The 25,543-nt window shown below is 36.4% G+C and overlaps 1 protein-coding gene across 1 annotated transcript in view; it reads right to left on the reverse strand.

The window, feature by feature from the left end:
• LOC128559292 (beta-alanine-activating enzyme-like) overlaps nt 1–25,543 on the reverse strand; it is a 31,210-nt gene that overhangs the window by 3,821 nt on the left and 1,846 nt on the right. The window contains 12 exon segments of the mRNA XM_053550578.1: nt 408–533; nt 1,556–1,719; nt 8,630–8,778; nt 11,255–11,907; nt 14,668–14,765; nt 15,879–16,071; nt 19,036–19,214; nt 19,911–20,017; nt 20,688–20,917; nt 21,885–22,077; nt 25,166–25,232; nt 25,235–25,259. Of these exon segments, the coding sequence (XP_053406553.1) occupies nt 408–533; nt 1,556–1,719; nt 8,630–8,778; nt 11,255–11,907; nt 14,668–14,765; nt 15,879–16,071; nt 19,036–19,214; nt 19,911–20,017; nt 20,688–20,917; nt 21,885–22,077; nt 25,166–25,232; nt 25,235–25,259 (2,184 nt within the window).

The raw sequence follows: 25,543 nt of genomic DNA on the forward strand, positions 1-25,543 counted from the left end.
TTATCTCTAACAGCCATTTTGTGCAGTGAAGCGGAACGTGCTGGTGATATGCACAACTAGGCTTGGTACTGATCACTCCTGTGAAGTTTCGCTGAAATCCAGCCAACAGTTTGTTCTGTGAAAGCCAGACAAGCTTTTTCTATTTTTAGCTCTGGCGGCCTTTCTGCAGCAAAGGGGAATGTGCCAGCGATATACACAACTGGGCTTGGTACTGATCACTCCTGTGAAGTTCCATCAAAATCCGGCCAGCAGTTTGACCTGTGAAAGCCAGACAAGCTTAATGTGGATGGACAGATGGACAGACGGCCAAGGCAAAAACAATATGTCTCCCCCGCCTATGGGGGAGACATAATGATGTTTGTCACAGAAATCTAATCCATCAAACAAGAGTAAAAGAAACAAGTTACTGGATTTAAAGCAAACATTTTCCCGCCAAGTGTTGCTATATAAAGCTGATGTGGATCATTACTGATAATAGGTGATGAAAATATGCTGCCAGACTGTAAGTGTCTCTTCCAGACCACTCTTTGTGCCTACAAAGTAAGTATAGACTCCATGTAGTTAAAGTATTCAAGATACTGCCTTGAGTCAAATTTTGACTTCCTCAATATCTTATGCCCTCAAAGGGAGGCAAATCTTTATTTTACTCTGTTTGTTTGCTTGTTACTCTGTCTGTTTCAAACAATTCACATCTCTGCTATAACTATTAAATAATTCAAGGTGTTTAAGTTAAACTGTACACAAATGTTAAGCATGATGGGACGGTACCTCACAGAATAATATTAGGCTTTTTAAGTCTTAACGTCACAGTCACAGTCTGCTCAGTTTAATGTCACACTGTCACAATCACAGGTTATATAGCGTTTTTACAGCCTTCGATGGTGGAGAAAAGCCTAAGGTGCCCCTCTGCACATTATTTAATCACACACTGGCACCTGGGTGGAACCAGCGGCCTTCTGTAAGCCAAATGGATCGCTTCCTCAAAGGGAAGAATTCTACACCCCAAGTGAGGTTTCGAACCCACAGCAGTGAGGGAAGAGTAATTCAAAATCTGCAATCTTTACCACTCAGTCATGGAGGTCCCCACTGGGACTCTAATTATATCCTAAACACAAGGGCACTCCACTTTTTCTTCACTAACATTTAAAGACACTTCTTCAGTAGAGCAAAGGTTGTCACCTTATAGGAACTGTCTGTGTAGAACTAAAAAACTATGTACTTAAAAACAAACTCTGTTAGCACATATAATGTAAAACAAACTATGCAAAAGTTCAAACTATAATCTTTTAAAACGGAAAGTTTTCAGTCAAATAAATCAATGAATTTATCATAAAACATGTGTGCCATGGACTTCTTAAAGCAAACAGGAACTCGTACAGAAAACCAAAGAGAAAAACAAAACTACTGAATAGTTTGAGACTAAAGTGATGCAATCAGTGCTCCGTGTAATTTCATGATGAATTGTTCTCTACAGTAAAACACAGAATTGTTTTTGTTTTTGATATTTTCATATGTAACATCCTTAACAGTAGAATATTTACATTAGCATACTTACATTAACATCCAAACAGTACACAGTCTGACTATGGGAACCAATGTATACCAGTCCAGTCTCAGTATCAACTACAGGTGAACATTTCACCTGGGAACCAGTCTCAAACTGCCACCAGATGTCCCCAGTATCAACATGCAGGCAATACACATTGCCATCATAACATCCTATGAAACATTAATATTGAAAAAAAATTATTTTGCTTGCAATATATGCCAGCCCGAATATGATTTTCATCAGTGCTGGAAAAACTTGTCTTAATCCCTAGGCTGTAAGATAAGTCTCTTCATTCATACATAACTGTGAAAAGTGGTTAAATTTCATTTTATTTCTTCTATTGTTAATAAAATATGGTATGTAAGAAACAGATTGAAATAGCCAGGTTTTGGGTAACTGTTTTAGCAGTACAGTAGTTCAGTAGAGCCTCTTTACCACGTTCACAGTTACCATACATGTGATAAGTTCAGAATCCCAAAACTGGAGGTTTGCCATTTTTCAGCTGGAGTTGGGGTCTCAAAACTGGAGGTTTTTTATCGACATAAATTAAGTGCGCAGACACAAAACTTGGAGACAAAATCCAACATTTTAGGCAACAAAATAACGCATAAGTCTACACCAGAAGAAACAACTGATCCTCATAACTCTTGATTTGAATTTTGACAGAGTTATGCCACTTTTTAACTTGCATTTTTTGGTTAAAGTTTTATATAATGTCCAATATATCTGTTACATTCAAAGCTATTGACTATTATGCCCCTTTTACTGGCAAAGCTTTAACTGCCCCTTTTACTGGCAAAGCTTTAATTCAGAGTCAATCACTGAGAAAAGTCCAGCATGCTGTTTTACAGAAGTTAAACAGATTAAATTTGTTGAAACAAAGTCTCAATTTAGGTCTGGAATGGTGGTGAACATGCATTAACATTATTCTACTCGAGGACTGAAGAAAAAAACGAAGCCCTAAATTGGTCTGAACACAACCCATAAATTATGTAAATTCCTTACCCCACCCACTTTCGTATGAAAATACTGATTTTGACATGAAAAACAGAAAACAGAAATGCATCAACATGTATTTACCCTTACCAAAATAATGTAGATTGAAGTTATCATATAAATGAGTGTGTGTTTTCATCCAATTTTCAATGAAATAAGTCCGATTTATTAGCAAATTAATTTGGTAAACATTGGAAGAAAATGGCGTAACTGCATAAGGGGAAATAACATTCATGTTCTAAAAATAGTACTGGGTTGGTTTTTCCAACAATTATTTATGTGATTTTATTTTCTTTGAATAATCAAAAATTCATTTCAGCTGGGAATTATTTCTTGTGACTTGGAGTTTTTTTGCTTCATACTGGTAAAAAAATGGAGCCTAATTGGCATTGAGAATGGGTCGATATTCGGCCCCATGAGACAGGTGGAAAAGGTCCTGCTTGTCTAATCCCTTATCAAAACAATTAATCGTGTTATCAAAATTCACCTGTGAAAAACTAACTCTTTCCTCCAGCTACGTGTCAAACATGTGTAACACACAACAGTCGGTGACACTTTGATTTACTGTGTAAACATGTTTGGCACTCCTCAGTAATTATCAACCAAGTCATAATATTGATTTTTTTTTTTTTTTTTTTTTTTTTTTTTTTGAAAAGCGGGAGAATTATGGTTTTGGTCGGGAGACGGGAGGCAAGGTGAAAAAATCGGGATTTTGTCCCTCCCGCGCGGGAGATCACATGTATGCAGTTACCCACATGCCTTGTTTTCCAATCCACACTTACAAGCAAAACATTTTTATATTCTGATTAATACCCTAAAATAATGTATTTCTAAAACAAGGGTGCCAGAATGTCACAATATACGCCCGTCACAGCAAATTTGTTTACACTAGCACCTGTATTTGCAAATGGAATTTTAATTTTCTAGTTGTTTACAATGTTGTTTTTTTTAGAAATTATTGTAATTCTTTTATTTTTCTAAGTCCACAAAAAAAATCCTTACCAGGTAGAGATACATTAAAATACACCCAAAATTTGAAAGTAACATCAATGTTGTACCACAGAAAAGTGGTCTTGGTTTTTCCCTACGGTCAATTATAAAAAAGTTACAATGTAAGTTATTTATAGTAACAACTAAGGGAAGTAAATCTTTAAAGAGAAAAAAAAAAAAAAAATCGAAAAAAAAAAATTACAAGTCCACACAAAAACTCTTACCAGGTAGAGATAGCTCAAAATACACCTCAGAATTGGATGTAACATGCATGTTGTACTACAGAAAAGTGGTCTCGATTTTTCCCTACGACTTATAATGAAAAAGTTACAATATAAGCTATTTATAGTAACAGCAAAGGGAAGTAATTCAAAAGAAGGGACCAGTGCATGACACTCCGTCTCATGATGGTGTACAATTGTGCCAAGTTACATCAAAATCCCTCCATGCATGAAGAAGAAATGCTCCGGACAAAGTCATTCTTGTATCTGACCTTTGACCTTTAAGTGTGACCTTGACCTTAGACCGAGGGACCTGGTTCTTGCACATGACACTCCGTCTCATGCTTGTGAACATTTGTGCCAAGTTGTATCAAAATCCCTCAATGCATGAAGAAGAAATGCTCCGGACAAAGTTTTCATTCTTGTATCCTTGACCTCTAAGTGTGACCTTGACCTTACCCCTAGGGACCTGGTTCTTGCGCATGACACTCCGTCTCATGATGGTGAACAATTTTGCCAAGCTACATCAAAGTCCTTTCATGCATGAAGAAGATATGCTCCGGACAAAGTTTTCATTCTTGTATCCTTTGACCTCTAAGTGTGACCTTGACCTTAGACCTAGGAACCTGGTTCTTGCGCATGACACTCCCTCTCATTATGGTGAACAACTGTGCCAAGCTACAACAAAATCATTCCATGCATGAAGAAGATATGCTCCGGACAAAGTCATTCTTGAATTTTTCATTCTTGTATCCTTTGACCTCTAAGTGTGACCTTGACCTTAGACCTAGGGACCTGGTTTTTGCGCACGACACTCCGTCTCATGATGATGAACAATTGTGCCAACTTTCATCAAAATCCCTCCATGCATGAAGAAGATATGCTCCGGACAAAGTCATTCTTGAATTTGACCTTTGACCTCTAAGTGTGACCTTGACCTTAGACCTAGGGACCTGGTTCTTGCGCATGACACTCCGTCTCATGATGGTGAACAACTGTGCCAAGTTTCATCAAAATCCCTCCATGCATGTAGAAGATATGCTCCGGACAAGGTCTGTGGACGCCGCCCGCCCGCCCGCCCAGCCGCCCATCTGCCCGCCAGGGGCATTCCCATAATATGTCCCGTTTTTCAAACGGGCGTATAAAAAAGGTCAACAACTAAAAGATGCTTTTGTAGAAAAGCACATGTCTCCCCCAATGCATAGTGGTAATAGGCAAGAAGTCAATAGGGGACAGGAGCGAAAGTCAGAGACATTGATGGTTGGCTGCAATAGTGCAATAGGGATCATCTACTTGGCATGTCCAATCATCCCACAAAGTTTCAATATTCTGGGCCTAGTTGTTCTCAAGTTATAGGAAACGGTTTTCATTGTTCTGGCCCCTCTGACCTTGACCTCTGATCAAGTGACCCCAAAATCAATAAGGGTCATCTACTCTGCATGTCCAATCATCCTATGAAGTTTCAACATTCAGGGTCAAGTGGTTCTCAAGTTATTGATCGGAAAGAGTTTTCCATGTTCAGGGCCCTGTGACCTTGATCTTTGCTCTAGTGACCCCAAAATCAATAGTGGTCATCTACTCTGTAAGTCCCATCACCCTATGAAGTTTGACGGTTCTTGGTCAAATGGTTCCCAAGTTACTGATCAGAAACAGTTTTCAAATTTCCTGCCCCTGTGACCTTGAACTTTGATCGAGTGACCCAAAAATCATTAGGGGTCATCTACTCTACATTTCCAATTATCCTATGAAGTTTTAACATTCTGGGTCAAGTCGTTCTCAAGTTACTGATCAGAAACGGTTTTCCACGTTCAGGCCCCTGTGACCGTGACCTTTGATCCAGTAACTGCAACAAGAGGACAATGATGGTCCTGAATCGCTCACCTATCCCCACATGACCCAGTTTTGAACTGAGTATGACGTCGTTTTTTTCTATTATTTGACATAGTGACCTAGTATTTGAGCTCATGTGACCCAGTTTTGAAACTGACCTAGATATTTAGATAAAAATTCTGACCAAGTTTCATGAAGATCCATTGAAAAATATGGCCTCTAGAGAGGTCACAAGGTTTTTCTATTATCTGACCTAATGACCCAGTTTTTAAAGGCATGTGACCCAGTTTCGAACCTGACCTAGATATCATCAAGGTGAACATTCTGACCAATTTTCATGAAGATCTCATGAAAAGTATGGCCTCTAGAGAGGTCACAAGGTTTTTCTATTTTTAGACCTAATGACCTAGTTTTTGACCACACGTCATCCACTTTCGAACTTGACCAAGATATCATCAAGGTGAACACTCTGACTAATTTTCATGAAGATCCATTAAAAAATAAGGCCTCTAGAAAGGTCACAAGGTTTTTCTATTTTTAGACCTAAGGACCTAGTTTTTGACTGCATGTGACCCACTTTCGAACTTGACCTAGATATCATCAAAGTGAACATTCAGACCAATTTTCATGAAGATCCATGGAAAAATATGGCCTCTAGAGAGGTCACAAGGTTTTTCTATTTTTAGACCTAATGACCTAGTTTTGGACCGCATGTGACCCAGTTTCGAACTTGACCTAGATATCATCAAGATGAACATTCTAATTTTCATGAATATCCATTTAAAAATATGGCCTCTAGGGAGGTCACAAGGTTTTTCTATTTTTAGACCTACTGACCTAGTTTTTGACCGCACGTGACCCACTTTCGAACATGGCCTAGATATCATCAAGATGAATATTCTGACCAATTTTCATGAAGACCCATTGAAAAATATGGCCTCTAGAGAGGTCACAAGGTTTTTCTATTTTTAGACCTACTGACCTAGTTTTGGAAACACGTGACCCAGTTTCAAACTTGACCTAGATATCATCAAGATGAACATTCAGACCAACTTTCATACAGATCCTATGAAAAATATGGCCTCTAGAGAGGTCACAAGGTTTTTCTATTATTTGACCTACTGACCTAGTTTTTGATGGCACGTGACCCAGTTTCGAACTTGACCTAAATATCATCAAGGTGAACATTCTGACTAAATTTCATGAAGATCCATCGAAAAATATGGCCTCTAGAGAGGTCACAAGGTTTTTCTATTTTTAGACCTACTGACCTAGTTTTTGACCGCAGTTGACCCAGTTTCGAACTTGACCTAGATATCATCAAGATGAACATTCTGACCAACTTTCATAAAGATCCCATGAAAAATGTGACCTCTAGAGTGGTCACAAGCAAAAGTTTACGCACGCACGTACGACGGACGCTGCGCGATCACAAAAGCTCACACTGTCACTGTGACATGTGAGCTAAAAATAAATAACTGAAGGTTCTAGATCAAATGGTTCTCCAGTCATTGATTGGAAATGAAAACAGGAGGGTCATGATGACCCTGGATCGCTCACCTGAGTAATATGAGCTACATGTTTCAAATGTCAAACTGATGATAAAATATTAAGAAAGTCAGTAGGTCACATTCATGGTCAATGATATTCAGTTTTACAATTGGTGTGCAAAACTGTGTATGTCATCAAAATTTCAAGGCTGTATCTTAAAAAACAAGAAAGTAGGTCAGAAGGTCAAGGTCACAGTCAAGTGACATCATATTACTTGGGGTCATCAGGTAATTATCATTAAACAGTCTTGGAAATAGGACCAAATGATTTTTTAAGTATTGTTTCCTATATAACTCACATAGTAACTAAGTGACCCCAGGGCGGGCCTCTTTTAACCCCAGGGGCATAATTCGAACAATTCTGGTAGAGGACTACTAGACAATGCATCATGCCAAATATCAAAAGCATAGGTTGTATGGTTTCAGACAAGATTTTTAAAGTTTTTTCCTATGTAAGTCTATATAAAACTTAGGACCCCCAGGGAAAGGCCTCTTTTCACCCCAGGGGTACAGTTTGAACAATTTTGGTTGAGGACCATAAGACAATGCTACAAACCAAATATCAAAGGTCTAAGTGTTGCGGTTTCAGACAAGAAGATTTTTTGAGCCTAGAGGGATAATTTGAACAATCTTGGTAGAGGACCACTAAATGATGCTACATAACAAATATCAAAGCCTTAGGCCATGTGGTTTTGTACAAGAAGATTTTCAAAGTTTCCCTATATAAGTCTATATAAACCATGTGACCCCCGGGGCGGGGCCATATTTGACCCTAGGGGGATAATTTGAACAACTTTGATAGAGGATCACTAGATGATGCTACATACCAAATATCAAAGCCCTAGGCCATGTGGTTTTGTACAAGAAGATTTTCAAAGTTTTCCCTATATAAGTCTATATAAACCATGTGAGCCCACCGGGGCAGGGCCATATTTGACCCTAGGGGGATAATTTGAAAATTTTTGTAGAGGACCACTAGATGATGCTACACACCAGATATCAAAGCCCTAGGCCCTGTGGTTTTGGACAAGAAGATTTTTAAAGTTTTTCCTTTCGGTTGCCATGGCAACCAGAGTTCTGCATGGGATTCAATTCTTTGAATAATTTTGAAAGGTGGCCATCCAAGGATCATTCCTGTGAAGTTTGGTGTAATTCTGCCCAGTGGTTTTCAAGAAGATTTTTTTTAGAAAATGTTGACAGACACAAGACGCACGACGGACATTGAGCGGTCACAATAGCTCACCATAAGCCTTTGGCTCAGGTGAGCTAAAAATGAAAGGCAGATACTTATACTGGTGGATTTACATAAGTACAGCACAGAACAGTTTGAACAATAATCTGTAAAGAATCTGTTTTAAAATGTCCACTCAGACATTATTAACTAAATGGTCCTCAGCAGAAGTGAAGTCACTCTTAATATTAATCTTTCTTTAATCTATTCTATAATTTGTAAAACTCTTAAAACATTATGACAATGAAAAACTAAATATTACCAACAACAACAAAGTGTCCACATGCACTAAGACTGGCTGATGACTCTATTCTGTCAGGAAGAGTTGTCTCCCATAGTCTCTCTCCCGTAGAGCCACATATAGCAGAGAATCTGTGAGAGTGAGATCCTACCATCACAATAAACTCTCCACTGAAATATAGTCCCAGATTTTATTATTGATATGATAATTCCTTAGATCTGTACAGGATATCCAAGTCAAACAATATTTATACTGGTCCTTAGAAAAGAATCTCCCTTTACTGGTAAAGGAAAGGCTTGGAACAATGGAAAGGCTTGGTACAATGGAAAGGCTTGATACAAAAGAAATGCTTGGTACAATGGAAAGGCTTGGTACAATGGAAAGGCTTGGTACAACAGAAAGGCTTGGTACAACAGAAAGGCTTGGTACAATGGAAAGGCTTGGTACAAAAGAAAGGATTGGTACAAGTTGATTTTGTCATATTATTACTGTAACTACATCTAGTTCAACTAAAAACTATCTACACTAATGAATTCAAACATACGACCATAACTGACATTCTGTTTTTGTTAAATAGCACACAGAATGGTAAACTTTATAGTCTTACTCCAGCCAGTAAATATGAACTATAGATATGCTAATTCCTCATTGCATTTTAATATTTTCATTTTAATGGAAAGTCAAGTATGACAAGCTGCAAGTAACCCCCATAACCAGTTTATTTTCAAGCAAAAGTATAACAAGAGGACCATGATGGTCCTGAATCGCTCACCTATCCCCACATGACCCAGTGTTGAACTGAGTATGACGTCGTTATTTCTATTATTTGACAAAGTGACCTAGTTTTTGAGCACATGTGACCTAGATATCATCAAGATAAAAAATTCTAACCAATTTTCATGAAGATCCATTGAAAAATATGACCTCTAGAGAGGTCACAAGGTTTTTCTATTATTTGACCTAATGACCTAGTTTTTGAAGGCACGTGACCCACTTTTAAACTTGACCTAGATATCATCAAGGTGAACATTCTCACCAATTTTCAGGAAGATCTCGTGAAAAATATGGCCTCTAGAGAGGTCTCAAGGTTTTTCTATTTTTTGACCTACTGACCTAGTTTTTGACCGCACATGACCCAGTTACGAATTTGACCTAGATATCATCAAGCTGAACATTCTCACCAATTTTCATCAAGATCCATTGAGAAATATGACCTCTAGAGACATCACAAGGTTTTTCTATTTTTAGACCTACTGACCTAGTTTTTGACCGCACGTGACCCAGTTTCGAACTTGACCTAGATATCATCAAGATAAACATTCTGACCAATTTTCATGAAGATCTCTTGAAAAATATGGCCTCTAGAGAGGTCACAAGGTTTTTCTATTTTCAGACCTACTGACCTAGTTATTGACCGCACGTGACCAAGTTTCGAACCTGACCTAGATATCATCAAGGTGAACATTCTCACCAATTTTCATAAAGATCCCGTGAAAAATATTGCCTCTAGAGAGGTCACAAAGTTTTTCTATTTTCAGACCAACTGACCTAGTTTTTGACCGCACGTGACCCAGTTTCAAACTTGACCCAGATATCATCAAGGTGAACATTCTGACCAATTTTCATGAAGATCCATTGAGAAATATGGCCTCTAGAGAAGTCACAAGGTTTTTCTATTTTTAGACCTACTGACCTAGTTTTTGACCCCACGTGACCCAGTTTCGAACTCGACTTAGATATCATCAAGGTGAACATTCTGACTAATTTTCATGAAGATCTCTTGAAAAATATTGCCTCTAGAGCGGTCACAAGCTTTTTCTATTTTTAGATCCACTGACCTAGTTTTTGATCCCACGTGACCCAGTTTCGAACTTGACCTAGATATCATCAAGGTGAACATTCTGACCAATTTTCATGAAGATCCATTGAGAAATATGGCCTCTAGAGAGGTCACAAGGTTTCTCTATTTTTAGACCTACTGACCTAGTTTTTGACCCCATGTGACCCAGTTTCGAACTCGACCTAGAAATCATCAAGGTGAACATTCTGACCAATTTTCATGAAGATCTCATGAAAAATATGGCATCTAGAGAGGTCACAAGGTTTTTCTATTTTTAGATCTACTGACCTAGTTTTTGAACCCACGTGACCCAGTTTCGAACTTGACCTAGATATCATCAAGGTGAACATTCTGACCAATTTTCATGAAGATCCTTTGAGAAATATGGCCTCTAGAGAGGTCACAAGGTTTTTCTATTTTTAGACCTACTGACCTAGTTTTTGACCGCACGTAACCCAGTTTCGAACTTGATCTAGATATCATCAAGGTGAACATTCTGACCAATTTTCATGAAGATCTCGTGAAAAATATGGCCTCTAGAGAGGTCACAAGGTTTTTCTATTTTTAGATCTACTGACCTAGTTTTTGACCGCACTTGACCCAGTTTCGAACTTGACCTAGATATCATCAAGATGAACATTCTGACCAACTTTCATAAAGATCCCATGAAAAATGTGACCTCTAGAGTGGTCACAAGCAAAAGTTTACGCACGCACGCACGGACGACGAACGACGGACGCCACGCGATCACAAAAGCTCACCTTGTCACTTTGTGACAGGTGAGCTAAAAACCATAGTAAACATACCTGGATTTAACAACCAGCAATGGTGACGCATCCACACATTTCCCCGTGTTGTATTTCCACATTTCTTCCAACTTCAAATAACACTCTCGTACAACTTTCAACTCGTCTCTCTTTTCAGCTACAGAAAAGGCAGCCTTTCTTTTTCTGCAAGTCATTCCACGAATAAATTCTGTCTCTGTGCAATTAATGTAGTCAAGTCTGTTACATCTACTAACTGTAAACTGTATATCATTTAAAACTTTAGTCAGTTTTCTCAATGGCTGATCCTCGTCCAATTTTCTTTTATAAATTATCTTTTCCTTTGTAGTAATTAACTTTTGATTACAGTCATCTAATGTACTACTAGTATTTCTTTCAATTTCAAAATTATTTATACTTTCCCCTTTATTCAATTCATCAGTAACAATTTGATTATCGTTCAAACCCTCAGATTTTTCTTTGTCAACCTGTTCTGATCCCTGTCCCACTATGGAGATCAAATATTTTCTAACATCACTGAATGTTTGATGTAACACTATATCAACTAGCTGTGGCAGCTGCACATTCAGAATGTTTTCAACAGTATTAGCAAGTCGGACAGCTTTCAATGAATCTCCACCTGCTTGAATAAAGTTCTGGGTCTCTGGTATGCTTGCAGCTCTGTTTGTAAGTTCCTGTGGAATACACAAGCAAAACACGCTGATAAATAAATGCATCCTAAGAATTTTCCTAAATAAGATTTACAAACTGCATTTTGCCTTAATGAGATTTACAATATACCATACTTAATATCTGTAAAATCTGTAAAATCTTCCAAAAGTTGATTAAGGAGGTAGGTTACCTTCATATTTGTATGTGCGCATGTCCAACCGGAAGCTAACGTGACGATTTACGACGACGTTTACGACAAACTAAATGTATTTGTATATTCATTCTTCTGAAAACAAATCATAGACCTGTCTTCGATCTGACGCTTCATGGTTTAATAATGCAGAAATAATGAATAAATTGCCGCAGAAACGCTTCAAAACAATGTTGCCTTAAAATGACGTCATTGACGCCATGACGTTACGTGTCAATTACCGCGCAAAATTGATAGCTTTTATCTTGGAAGTACGTAATTATGTGCATTTTCTTTATTCAAACTATTTTCAAATAACCATTATTTGCTGAAATATTTTTTATGAGTCTTTTGCTCTGAATAATAATCAATATTTTGCTTCTTTTATGTAATTATATTGAAATGTTATGCGGAATGTAAGAAAATGGATGATGGTAACCAATGTTATTTGGAATATAGTTGGGTGAGAAGTTACTTTTTACGGCCACTTTCAAATAAAAAATCTAGCAGTTTCATTTGTAATACCTATTTTTCAGCTTCCATTGATAATTTGTTACTTATATACTAAAACTAAGGTCTAAAATTGTTCAAATTTCAGTAGAAAATTGTAGTTTCTTGAATTGAATTGATGTTACCATGGAAACGAAGCCCGTGACCTATGTATCTAAATGTAAAATTCAAAAGCGTTGACACTAGTCTATTTAAAAAACACAGATTCGGCTTTTTGTTTTCATTTCAACAATATCCATGAGAATAATAGTAACATGCTGAACGATTTTTCCATGAACAATGCCAGACGAAGGGTACTGCTGTAAGTATTCTAAGCTTAGAAATCTGTTTGAATAAATGCAGATAACACGAAAATATAACTTACGTTAGAAATAATATGTTTTAAAGCTACATCAGCTAGAAAGATAATCTTATTCAATATTATTTTATAAGAAATTATGGCAAAAAGCAAGATATAAGCCATTTTAAACATCTCTGTTGCCATGGTTACTTTAAATTTTAAGAAAAATAGGGTACCATGTATAGTACTTGGTATTTTGCTAATAATATTACCCAAATATTCCATGTTGGTCATTAACAGAATGGCACTGAAGCCGTCGAAAACCCCTATTTTTATACATAGTTGTTTAAAAATGAGAGAAAATGCGTTACCATGGAAACACGAGCCCCGCGACATATACATTTTAAGCTTATATTAGAAAGCTAACGCGCATACTAGTAAAATTATAGATTATGCTTACTTCTACAGATATCAATGAAACTAAAATACACTGAAAAGTGTTAAATATCCGTATTTTCCTTCTTCTTTCAGTATGAAATACCTTTGGAGGGTCATGTTCTTCAAACCTGGATAAAAATTGAACTTGAAGGGACAGAGACAAACGAAACTGAGATTTTAGCAGTTCAAACTTCATATTACACGAAATACAAAAAAATGCTGCGGTTGAACTAATTTGAATTTACCCTTGTAACAAGGTAACCTACCTCCTTAATCACAATCCACATAATGGCAAACTTGTAGCTTCCAGCACCTAAAATTATGTTTATCGAATCCCATACCTCACTTCATTAATATTTCTAAGTGAATAATTTTTGTTGATTTTGTTGTTGGGTTAAATTGTGTAATTAAATCCTAACAAACAAGGTAAATTCCCGTTCATTTTACTTTTCAAAAGTTGTCTGAAATTCTGAATTTATATCCCTACAGCCGTTTTAGCTAAAGCCATGACATTTTGTACACATGAAATTAAATATTTTACAGTATTTCAAGCTTTCCTGTAACAGGAAAGCACAAATATTTTCTTTTGTCTTAGAAGTGATTTGACTGAATGTTTAAATTTGTGTTCAAGGAAACATTTAACTTTTTATCTACATACAATTCTTTATGTACAATAAGTTGAGATTACATGATTACAAACTTGTAAACTTTACCACATAAATCAATGTGTTGTATGTGCTAATGAAATTCAAAATATTGCAACTTTTAACCTAACTGGGATGTACATATTCATAAAACACCAGTCAATTCTAATTTGGTCATTCAAATTTAGAGTCAAACCTTTCTTTAGCAACAAGTTAAGAAAAGCAGCAAAAGTGACCATTTAGGTAGGCTGTTGCTTAATACAGGTTAATTTGCTCTGGAAGAAAATAGAAATGTGAACTACCAAATGTGGCTGTTTAACCTTTACCCTGCTATATTTCCTAAATGGACTGGTCAATCATTCAATTTGGGCAGTACCACTTATTATTCAAAGGGGTGTTCACTGAAAACTTACTGACTGAATAGCACCCAGTGCAGACCATGTCGCAATGGCAAAATTACTTGCCGCCAACAGGCTAAAGGTTAAGACAAGTGTCTGCTTGATAGAGATGACCGATTCCACATAATATTATTTGACTCTATGTATATGCATTTGTAGAAAATCATTTAATTAACTATAAGATACAATTTTAAGACACCTATGAATTTTTTTCTATATAATTATACATATATGTATCAAGACTGCAACCTCTTATAATAGGAAAATTCTTTGCTTTCAACATTGGGTGGTGTATGAAATCCATAAACACTATGAAAACTAACCTTCCACATTGACATAAGATATTCAATGGCATCAATTCTATCAGGTTTACATAATCTTTCTCGATATATGTTCTCTAGAGCATTCATGTCAACCTTCCCTGAAAAAATTAAACTTTCAACAATATATTACAAGTATGTAACCTTTGAAAGTAGCATGAATATCTTCCTTAAAAACATATAACAAATTATTAATATAAGCTTTTTTTCAAACTTTTAAAATTGTTTGATCTGTTAAAAGCTGGTAACAAAACAACAGTTAAAAGTCTTATTCACATGTCAATGTTCTGAGGATCAATTTCATGTCAGCTGAGCAGTCTATAATTAAATTCCCTGCCTCTTTCAAATAAACTTAAAATAACCTGCTAATTTCCAACGAAATTTAAAAACCCAGTTTCTTTCCAATAAAACTTAAATATCCACCCTTTCCTGTTAAACTTTAAACACCTGGCCCTTTTCTGATAAAACTGAAATACCGGTATACTGCTTCTTTGTTGAAAAAAACTTAAAACACCTGGCCCTTTTCTGATAAAATGTAAGGATCCTTCCACTTTCTTATAAAACATAAAAATCCTGTATGTTTGTTAAAAAATTTAATCCCTGGCCCTTTTCGGATAAAACTTAAACATCCAGCCTCTTTCTTATAAAACATAAAAAAAAAACGGCATATTTGTTAAAAAATTTAAATACCCAGCCCTTATCTGAAATATGTTGCCTCTTTCTGAAAAAAACTTAAATACCCAGCCCTATTCTTATAAAATGTAAGTATCCTCCCTCTTTCTGGCAAAACTCAAACATTCAGCCTCTTTCTGATAACATTTAAATACCCAGCCCTTTTCTGATACTCTTAAATACTCAGTCTCTTTCTGATAAAACTTACGTATTCTGCCTCTTTTTCTATAAAACTTAAATACCCTGCCCCTTTCTGATAAAACTTAAATTCCCTTGTATTTTTCCTATGAAATTTAATACCCTACTTTTTTCTGGACAGGTAAAACTTAAATACCTAGCAATTTTTTGATAAAACTTAAATGTACAACCTCTTTCCAATAAAACTTAAATACCTATTCCTTTTCTTCTAGAACTTAAGTACCTTTCTTCTCTCTGATAATTTGTAAGATTATTTATAACAAAAGTTTTATTTTTATGACTAAAGACAGCAAATATAGCTATGAAACTTTCTAGTTTCACAAGACAATGGAAGAACAACATACCATGTTCAGTAACTGGCAGGTTTGCAATGATTATGACACTATCTGGCCACCAGTGGGAGGGCAGGTTCTCTTTCATATACACACTGACCATATCAGTGTTCGCTGTGTGTTGTGACAGTACAACAAACATTATCAGCTGATCTCCTATAAGCATTACCTCACAGTCATGAACATTTACATTTCTCCTCCCCACCTGAAATTGTAAGATAAAAAAACTTTATAAATACTATGTAGTTTATGTACACTTAACAAAACTTTTAATGCCTTCTTGATACATTTTGCAATATACATCATATTACAGAAGTATATTTTATGAAATTTCTGAAGTGTGTAGAACACTACAAGTATGTTTTAAATAAAACATTAAAATTTAAAAGAGATTGAAAGGTTATAACATCTATTTAATCATTTTGCAACCCCAACCTAATTCTAAAGTCACAAAATTACAGATAAATGTCTATGAATTAATTTACAACAGAATAAATCAGTAATACAGGAAAATTTATGATACATGCAAAATGACTTCTTTATCCTGCATTATTTAACACTTTCGACCATTACATATTACACATATTTGTACATGTACACGAATGCTGAAATAAATACTGTTTGAACCAAGTGCACAGTATTATGAGACTATGAATCATGAAGGTGCCAGTTCAATCCCCAGGTAAGACATCATATTTTTAAAAATTTACTGAGAAAATCAGCAGCTCAGAAGTTAATAATCATCCCCCATCTCTGATTAATAAAATACTTACAGAGAATAAGTTTAAGAAATAATATATCTCATCGGTGATTTGTCCCTGAATAAATCAGTTTGTAGTTCAGATGCGAAGGAATTATATCACAAGGGCGCATCTGAATGACAAACAATGATTTATTCACAAGCAAATCACTAAATGAGATATATTATTTCGATTCTAACATGTAACCAAGGATTTTGAAGTACATCCTTGTCGGCATTCATTAAATATTTGCCCGTTTTCAATCGGTTTCTTTTCCAGCGTGCCGCTACGCCGTTTGACACTGTGACGTAATTAACGTGACGTCAGAACAATGAATTGTTGTTTAATAATTCACTGTTTCCAGCCTTCTTTGTTTCATAGGAAAATGAATCGGATCGTGTTAGAATAACCTTTAACCCGCTGGCAGCACATGATTCTGCCTTTGAGGCCAGTGCAGACCAAGATCAGCCTGCCTGTACGTCTGTACTGTTCCCTATTCAGTCAGTAAATTTTCAGTGAACACTCCTTTGAATAAGAAGTGTTATTGCCCAAACTGAATGACTGATCACTGGCCAATCCATTTTAGAAATTTAGTAGGGTAATGGTTAAGGCAGGTACAGAATCAAGAAACACTGTTTAGGTAAACAGTCTGCTACTATTGCATAACTCATTTACTGCAAAAAAAATGATGTTAAAAACATCAATCATACAACAGAGAAATTGCAGATGAGAAAAATACTTTAAACAAAGATGTAACAATATTGCTCTACATCAAATATTTGCAAAACCATTTATATTCTTTATATTTGTTTTATGTTTATATTACTATACCACATAATGAATAAATGTGTATTACAGTATTTAGTTTATCCATTACTTCTTTACTTACACACATAAATCAGCCACAAATATGGCCAATTTTTTTACTCTATACTGTGAAGTCATCAATGTATAATTAATTTTTATGGGGGACTAATTTTGCAGATATCATCGTTTTATCAATCTGTGAAATTAAATCCCAAATGACGAGTAAAATCCCAATGAGCCGTGCCATGAGAAAACCAACATAGTGGGTTTGCGACCAGCATGGATCCAGACCAGCCTGGGCATCAGCGCAGTCTGGTCAGGATGCATGCTGTTCGCTAACAGTTTCTCTAACAGTTTCTCTAATTCCAATAGGCTTTGAAAGCGACCAGCATGGATCCTGACCAGACTGCGCGGATGCAAAGTCACTATGTTGGTTTTCCCATGGCATGGCTCAATTTATATTATGCTCAAAAATTGAAATCCACATATTCATATGCATGTATTCCCATGAAATAGCCATTCTGGCCTAAACAATGAGGTTTCGTACCCAACAATTTCATCCCCACAAAATTAAAAGATTTCAAGACAAAACAAGAGCACCGCCTTGCGGGTGCTGACGCCCATCTGATTTTTTTTGTGTAATAGAAATATTGTCCTACCCATGATTTTCTAAGTCTAAAAAGGGCCATCATTCTTGCAAAAAGCAGGATAGAGTTATGTTTCTTGATGTACAGTGTCCACTTATGAATGTGAAAAACTGTTGCAAGTTTTAAAGCAATAGCTTTGATAGTTTATGAGAAAAGTTGACTTAAACATAATACTCAACCAAGAAAATGATTTTCTAAGTCCAAAAGGGGCAATAATTATTGCAAAAAGCAGGATGGAGTTATGTTGCTTGCTGTACAGGGTCAGCTTATGATGGTGAACAAGTGTTGCAAGTTTCAAAGCAATAGCTTTGATAGTTTAAGAGAAAAGTTGACCTAAACATAAAACTTAACCAAGAAATCTGATATTTTCTAAGTCCAAAAGGGGCCATAAATCTTGCAAAAAGCAGGACGGAGTTATGTTTCTTGCTATACAGGGTCAACTTATGATGGTGAACAAGTGTTGCAAGTTTTAAAGCAATAGCTTTGATAGTTTAGGATAAAAGCTGACCTAAACATAAAACTTAACCAAGAAAACTGATTTTCTAAGTCCAAAAGGGGCAATAAATCTTGCAAAAAGCAAGATGGAGTTATGTTTCTTGATGTACAGGGTCTGCTTATGATGGTGAACAAGTATTCCAAGTTTCAAAGCAATAGCTTTGATAGTTTAGGAGAAAAGCTGACCTAAACATAAAACTTAACCAAGAAATCTGATATTTTCTAAGTACAAAAGGGGCCATAAATCTTGCAAAAAGCAAGATGGAGTTATGTTTCTTGCTATACAGGGTCAGCTTATGATGGTGAACAAGTATTCCAAGTTTCAAAGCAATAGCTTTGATAGTTTAGGAGAAAAGCTGACCTAAACATAAAACTTAACCAGGCAACGCCGACGCCGACGCCGACGCCGACAACCGCTCAAGTGATGACAATAACTCATCATTTTTTTTCAAAAAATCAGATGAGCTAAAAACATTTTACCATTTTGATTTCCTCCAAATTAATTCTCCGACCATTACGTTTTTTCTGTTGATCTCTCCTGCCAATATAGTACAGATTGTTCCCCTTTACTCTGACATCATCACCTGTATCTCTCAGTACGAGCTTATCAAAATTCAGCTCCTCACTTTCATCTATTATACACTGTCTATTTCTGCCACCTGTCAATAATGGAATATAAATTTCTTTTAATCACTTTATGTATATGTTTTACACTGAAAATTGCTTCAGTCGCAGTACCGATGGTATCATATTGCTTTAAAGTGTACCGGTGGTATTCTTTCAAGGTTTAATAGTAAGGTTTTGTAAAATTTTGCAACAGAACATCTAAAATGCACACTGAATATAAGCTAATATATAAAGAAATAAAATAAGTCTGTCATAAACAAAACTTTTATAAAATTTGTATGCACTTTTATACATTATGACATCAATCAGCCTTGTATGTCAACATGAACAAAAAGATATCAGGACTTTCAACATAATAAGATTTATCTTTGTTTTAGTTGTATGTCACGCAGACACAGTTCTGGTCAAATGGCAACATTCCAGATTTTGTGGTGGAAAAAAATCCAAGGTGTCTCTCTTGGCCTAATATCAGGCAGAGACGGGTACCTTGACAAAACCAATGACCTTTCAGAAGCCATCTGGACAGCTTTTGCAAAGAATACCAGAGCACATCATTCCCACAGAGATAACGGGCAAGTGATTGCAAATATGATCATAAATGTAGTATGAGTTCTCAAAATGTTGTACTGATTTTATCAGTTTTCAATCACAGTTCTCAATGTCTCAGTATCTAACATTGTGATTAGACTGAAGTAAGATAGTGGAAGTGTTCCATATATTTTTCATACCAATCCATAGCCTGCCTTGTCCTTCAGTAACAATATTTCCTGTATCATCACAGACTTCTACCACTGTACCCTGCAGAGGATGGCCAAGAGAAATTTCTGCTGATGTCCTATGTACAAAAATCAAATATGGCATTAAGTTCTATTGATGAGTCTTTTCTAGTAATTTCTATTGCTTAATTTCCAGAAATGCAGTCTCTCGGCAAGTACAATTATTTCTCCAAATGTATGACTGGCATTTTAAAGTCATATTTAGCAGCAAGTCAAAATTATCATTTATCACATCGCCCCATTCTTAAATTGTCAGTTAGTAGTTTTCATTATATGAACAGACATTAGTTTGGTTGCCAGCCAGCAGTCCTCAAATTTCCTTGTGGGTAAAAACTGAGTGATTTCTCAGAAGCAAAAAAAAAATTTCCTCAATGTAATTTCAATGTATAATTGATATCCATTGTAAAAACTGCACTTCTACCAATCATTTATATGTTATGGCATGATTACCGGTATGTCTATCATAGTCATGGGCACATCAGCCTTGGGCAGTTATTTCAAGTAGCAAAAAGAAGGAGCTGTGATCATAAATGTTAATGGTGTCAATCAAAAGCAGACTTCTAAAATTTTTTCCCCAAGTTCTGATGGTGGAGGTGAATACCCCATATGCCTCTGTAGATATTACTTGTATGAATCCATAAGCAATGTGTGGCAAGTAAATTGACATCAGCACCCTTCAACACTCAGCCAAGGAAACCGAAGAAGCATGTGATTAATGAAATATTTTACCTCAAGTCTTCCTCTGTAACTTCATAGTAAGTTGCCCAGCAGGAGACCTCTGTTGTACCATACAGATTGTAGAAACAAGTCTTGTTGCTAGGCGACTTTATAGACTGTAACCAGGAGCATGATGGGAACTTCTCTCCACCAAGGGCAACAACTCTCATCACAGAGTTATCTCCAAGGATGGTCTGGGATAACTTACTGGCATTAAATCTGGACATCAATGTTGGTGTTACCTGGAAAACAAGTCAAATCTGCTACCCAGATGATATGCCTTTTTAATCTTTCAGCTATATATCTCTTGGATTGTGTATTTGTAAATATAAAAACATCAATGCAACATGCAATTTCAGTGTCACATAAAAATCTCTTTCCCATAAGCCATAAGATACATTCTTCATTATACATCAAGGCCTTCATCTTATGGCTACAGGGCCAGCTCTAAGTAAGACAGTATATTCCCAAACTCCTGATGAGGCAGAACCGTTACCTCCACTCTAGCAGTACAACAAACAGTATGCCGTTTTACTGTAACACCAATTATGCATCTGCTCTTAAAAATACAGTTTGTTAGCAAGTTGTTTCTTTTAAGTTTGATTATTTGAAATGGATTTCATACCATTTCTAACATACTTCAGTCAATAAATCTAGCAACTGTTAATTGATTCTGAATGAGTAATGACCCATTCTTTGCAAGTAAAGGGCAACTTCTCCACAGTCATTTAAGGTAGAGGTTGAATCACTTCAGACTGCCCTGTATCAAATCTTTACACAGAACACTGAATAGTCTCCCCTGCTGAATTCATCATCTCACACTCTATTTACTGAGCTTTAACCCTTACCCTGCTAAATTTCTATATTGAACTTGTCCATCTTCCAATTTGGACAGTACCATTAACTGTTATAAGGGGTGCTTACCAAAAAGATACCTGCTGAATAGCGAACAGTGCAGATCATGATAGGACTGCACGGATGTGCAGGCTGATTATGATCTACATTGGTCGCAAAGGCAGAACTGATCGTGTCCAGCATTGTAAGGGTTAAGATACGGATATCCCTGTAAACTAAAACACTTGTTGTAAAATTTACTCTTCAAACTTTTCCATGAAAGATTTCTCCACTTGCTCTTTTTTCAAACAATTTTCCTTGCAAAGTGCTCAACATACAGGCATATATTGGACTTTAGATATACAAGGATCATACCTGAATGACAGTGACTTTATTCCTCCCGTGAATCATCTCCAACAACCGATCAGGCATCATTTTCACTGCTGGAGGTATTATCAACAGACACGCACCCACACTTAGTGCCATAAATATCTCTACAATACTAGGGTCAAAGGTCAAAGCTGTCGCTGCCAGAACAAGGTCATCAGACATCAGGGAGAACAGTTCTCTGAAAAATGAAACTACAGATTGTTTTATCATGCAAAACAAATGTCTCACACAACTTACCATGCAGAAATTGCAAAATGCCACAAATTAAGGGCCACAACTGCGGGGAAAATCAATGAACCATAACATTCCAATGATATACACAACACGGCTTGGCAGTGGTAACTCCTGTGAAGTTTGGTGAAATTGCAAACACTGGTATAGAAGAAGTAGCACAGATATCAAAGAATCTGACAAATCAGGGTCAAGACTCTACTAAAAATCAGAACAAGACAATGACATAGTCACTAATACGCTACACACTAATCACTTGTGAGGTTGGGTAAAATTCAGCCTAATGGTATATACAGCAAGTAGTGTAAATACAGTAAAATATGACATATCAAAAGCCATAATTCTGCTAACAATCACTGAACCGGAACATGCTGATGACACGCATAACTAAGCCTGGCACTTATAACCCCTGTAACATGCATAATAAGACTTGGCACTGATCACTCCTGTAAGGTTTGGTGGAAATCCGCCCTATTATAATAAGAGAGGTGGCCAAAACATCAAAATTTGACAAATCAAGGACCATAACTCAGCTGAAAATCACCAAATTGGAATATGCTGATGACATGCACAACTAGATTTTTTAGCAATGGTCTCTTTTATTAAGTCTGATGTAATTCCTCCATATGGTATTGTAGCAGTTGCATGGACAAGGTAAAATACAACAAATCATGGGCAATAACACCACTGAAAATCATGTACATCCAGGCTTGGCAATGGTGTCTCCTGTGAAGCTTTGTGTCGTGTAAATCCACCTGGTGGTGTCGGAGGAGTTGTGTGGACAAACTTTGTAACATGCAGATGAACAAACAGATGGACAACACTAAATCAATATGTCTCCCCCACTCAGGGAGACATAATTATATAAATCTAAATTATTGAAAAGTATAATGTTAAAATGTTAATAAAAATATATATAGTTTTCACTGACTGAAAAATATCAAGTAAAAAAAATGTGTTTTTGTCCTATGTGCTAGTAGATTTACTGTGTTTTATGTTGTTTTATTATCAAAATTACTCTAAAAGGTAATTTTCAGTAAAAAAAAACTATTTTATGGATAAAAATTTGATGAATATGTTAATTACATTCAGGTGTTAAAGTAAATAATAGCCTATTATTGAGTTATATAGACAATAGACAACACTTTATTTCATCTCATATCATATTACATGATGTATGAGCGAACAGCTGACACGATCACTGGGTCAAAGCTATTAAACGTGTGAATGACTACACATGGGCGTGTTTATCGGTGCGTTCTCACAATTGACTGGTTCTCTTGGTAAAAATATGTGCACTGACAGTGGAAAGGTGACCTGGTATTTGTTTTATTAGAAGTAAGGATTATAATAATATTCAATCATTGTGGATTAATAATAATACAGATGGGAGTATCATTTGATGTCAAAAGATGCATTAGTAAGTTGATTAGAAACATTATTATGTTCATTATTTTAAACATTTTGTAACAAACGCACAAAGCACATGGGCGACAATGCTGTGCTGGGTTTCAGCTGTCATTGAGAAGCTAAATGGGCACATCTTCAATGAGCTAGTGCAGACATGTGCTTGAAAATAGCATTTCAGTCGGAATGTGCTTTGTCTGAATTAAATTACTTAATTGCAATTTAACAGTTGTAGGATAGGTGCGAAATAACGCGGCCCTGTCCAAAGTTCTGGGAGCACGCCCCCCGAGGCCACGGCCAAGGATACCCAGCACGACATGAGTCTCAAGGTCACAATGGATTCCCTTTGCCAGCCGCATTCCCACCCTGTCACCGGGCCCCGCGCCCCGTCCCCAGTGATACTAGCAACATTACTTCGCACCTGCATAAATAATTATGTAGACATGCAGAATACAACTTTGAGGTACCATCATAAATTAAAGGAAACAATCAGATGTTTGCATCAAACGTCAAGCATTACGCATTCAGACAAATAGTGTATATAAAAGTGCTCATAACAATCTTATAATTTTTTAATTTGTGCAATGTTTTTAACACTAAAACTTGTTAATTTGGCAATTATCTACTAGAAAGATGTAAGAATGTCCTATCTACCATTTCAAGTGGGGGGGCAAATGTCCAGAAGTCCACTTTTGGCAAATGTCCTTGGGGAGGGAGGCGGGGGGGGGGGGGGGGGGGGGGGGGGGGGGGGCCCAAATGTCCGGATCCCGTCTTAATGCATGATAAAACATTTCACTCAGGAAAACCAGATTTTATATTTTCATTCACGGCTTTGCCACTTTAAAAAATATTGTATCTGCTGTTCACTCAATATCTTCTATTAATTGTTCTGAAATTCAATCTCCTCTTTACTTACATAACAAGGCAGCCCGAAAGACAGAAAATAAACCCGCCACTGTTATGGTTAGTAAAAGGGGTTTAAACTTTGCCTTGGGCTGTTTTCTCTGACCTTGAACTGACATAGCTGACTCATAAATTTCTGCACATCGTCTTGATGAGGTGATTATTTGACCAAGTTTGATGGAAAATCCTTCAAGGGGTTTACGAGTACAGAGCTTAAACCTTTGACCTTGAGTTGTGACCTTGACCTTGAGTTGACATGGCTGACTCATGAGTTCTGCACATCGTCTTGATGAGGTGATCATTTGACCCAAGTTTGATGAAAATCCTTCAAGGGGTTTAGGAGATATGGAGCTGACACGAAAGTGTTACGGAAGGACGGACAGAAACCATTCCTAGGGGATTAATTATTCTGAGAACTTTAAAATGCCCGAACTCATGCCCCCATAAAACTGCCCGTTTTTGCTAAAACCATGAAAGTTCATTTTAATGAAATGAAAAGATTACACAGTACAGAGCATATTAACCTTTAGCCTGCTGGCAGCAAGAGATTCCACATTTGCTACAAGTGCAGACAAAGATCAGCCTGCACTGTTTGCTATTCAGTAGGTACATTTTCAGTGAACAACCCTTTGATAAACTAGTGGTATTGCCCGAACTGAATAATGGACCAATCCATTTTAGAAATTTAGCAGGGTAAAGGTTAATATAAACATAATGTAACTAACCTCAAATGAAGGATGTTAGGTACAACACTTTCATTTGGAACCATAACAATTTTAGCTTTGCCAGTGTCCCTGATGTAGTGATACAGTATGCCAGCTATTTACATGTTTCTTTCTCACAACTGATGTAAACTGTACAAAAAAATAGTCCTCAAATCCAGGAACAGTGAGCCCAGTGGAACACCTCTTCTGCTTCAATGCAATGCTGTACAGCTGCATAAAATAATATGATCTGTCACTGAGAAGTTACTACTTATTTTTGCACAAACTTATGACAGCAGAACTACTGTTTAACCAAAGAAGTATAGATACATTTCATAGCTCTTTAGTTTAACTAGTCAAAAATACCTATCAGGATCAAAGACCTTCCAACAATACCAA

The sequence above is a fragment of the Mercenaria mercenaria genome, chromosome 9 (assembly GCF_021730395.1).
Source record: "Mercenaria mercenaria strain notata chromosome 9, MADL_Memer_1, whole genome shotgun sequence".
Classification (NCBI taxonomy): Eukaryota; Metazoa; Mollusca; class Bivalvia; order Venerida; family Veneridae; genus Mercenaria; species Mercenaria mercenaria.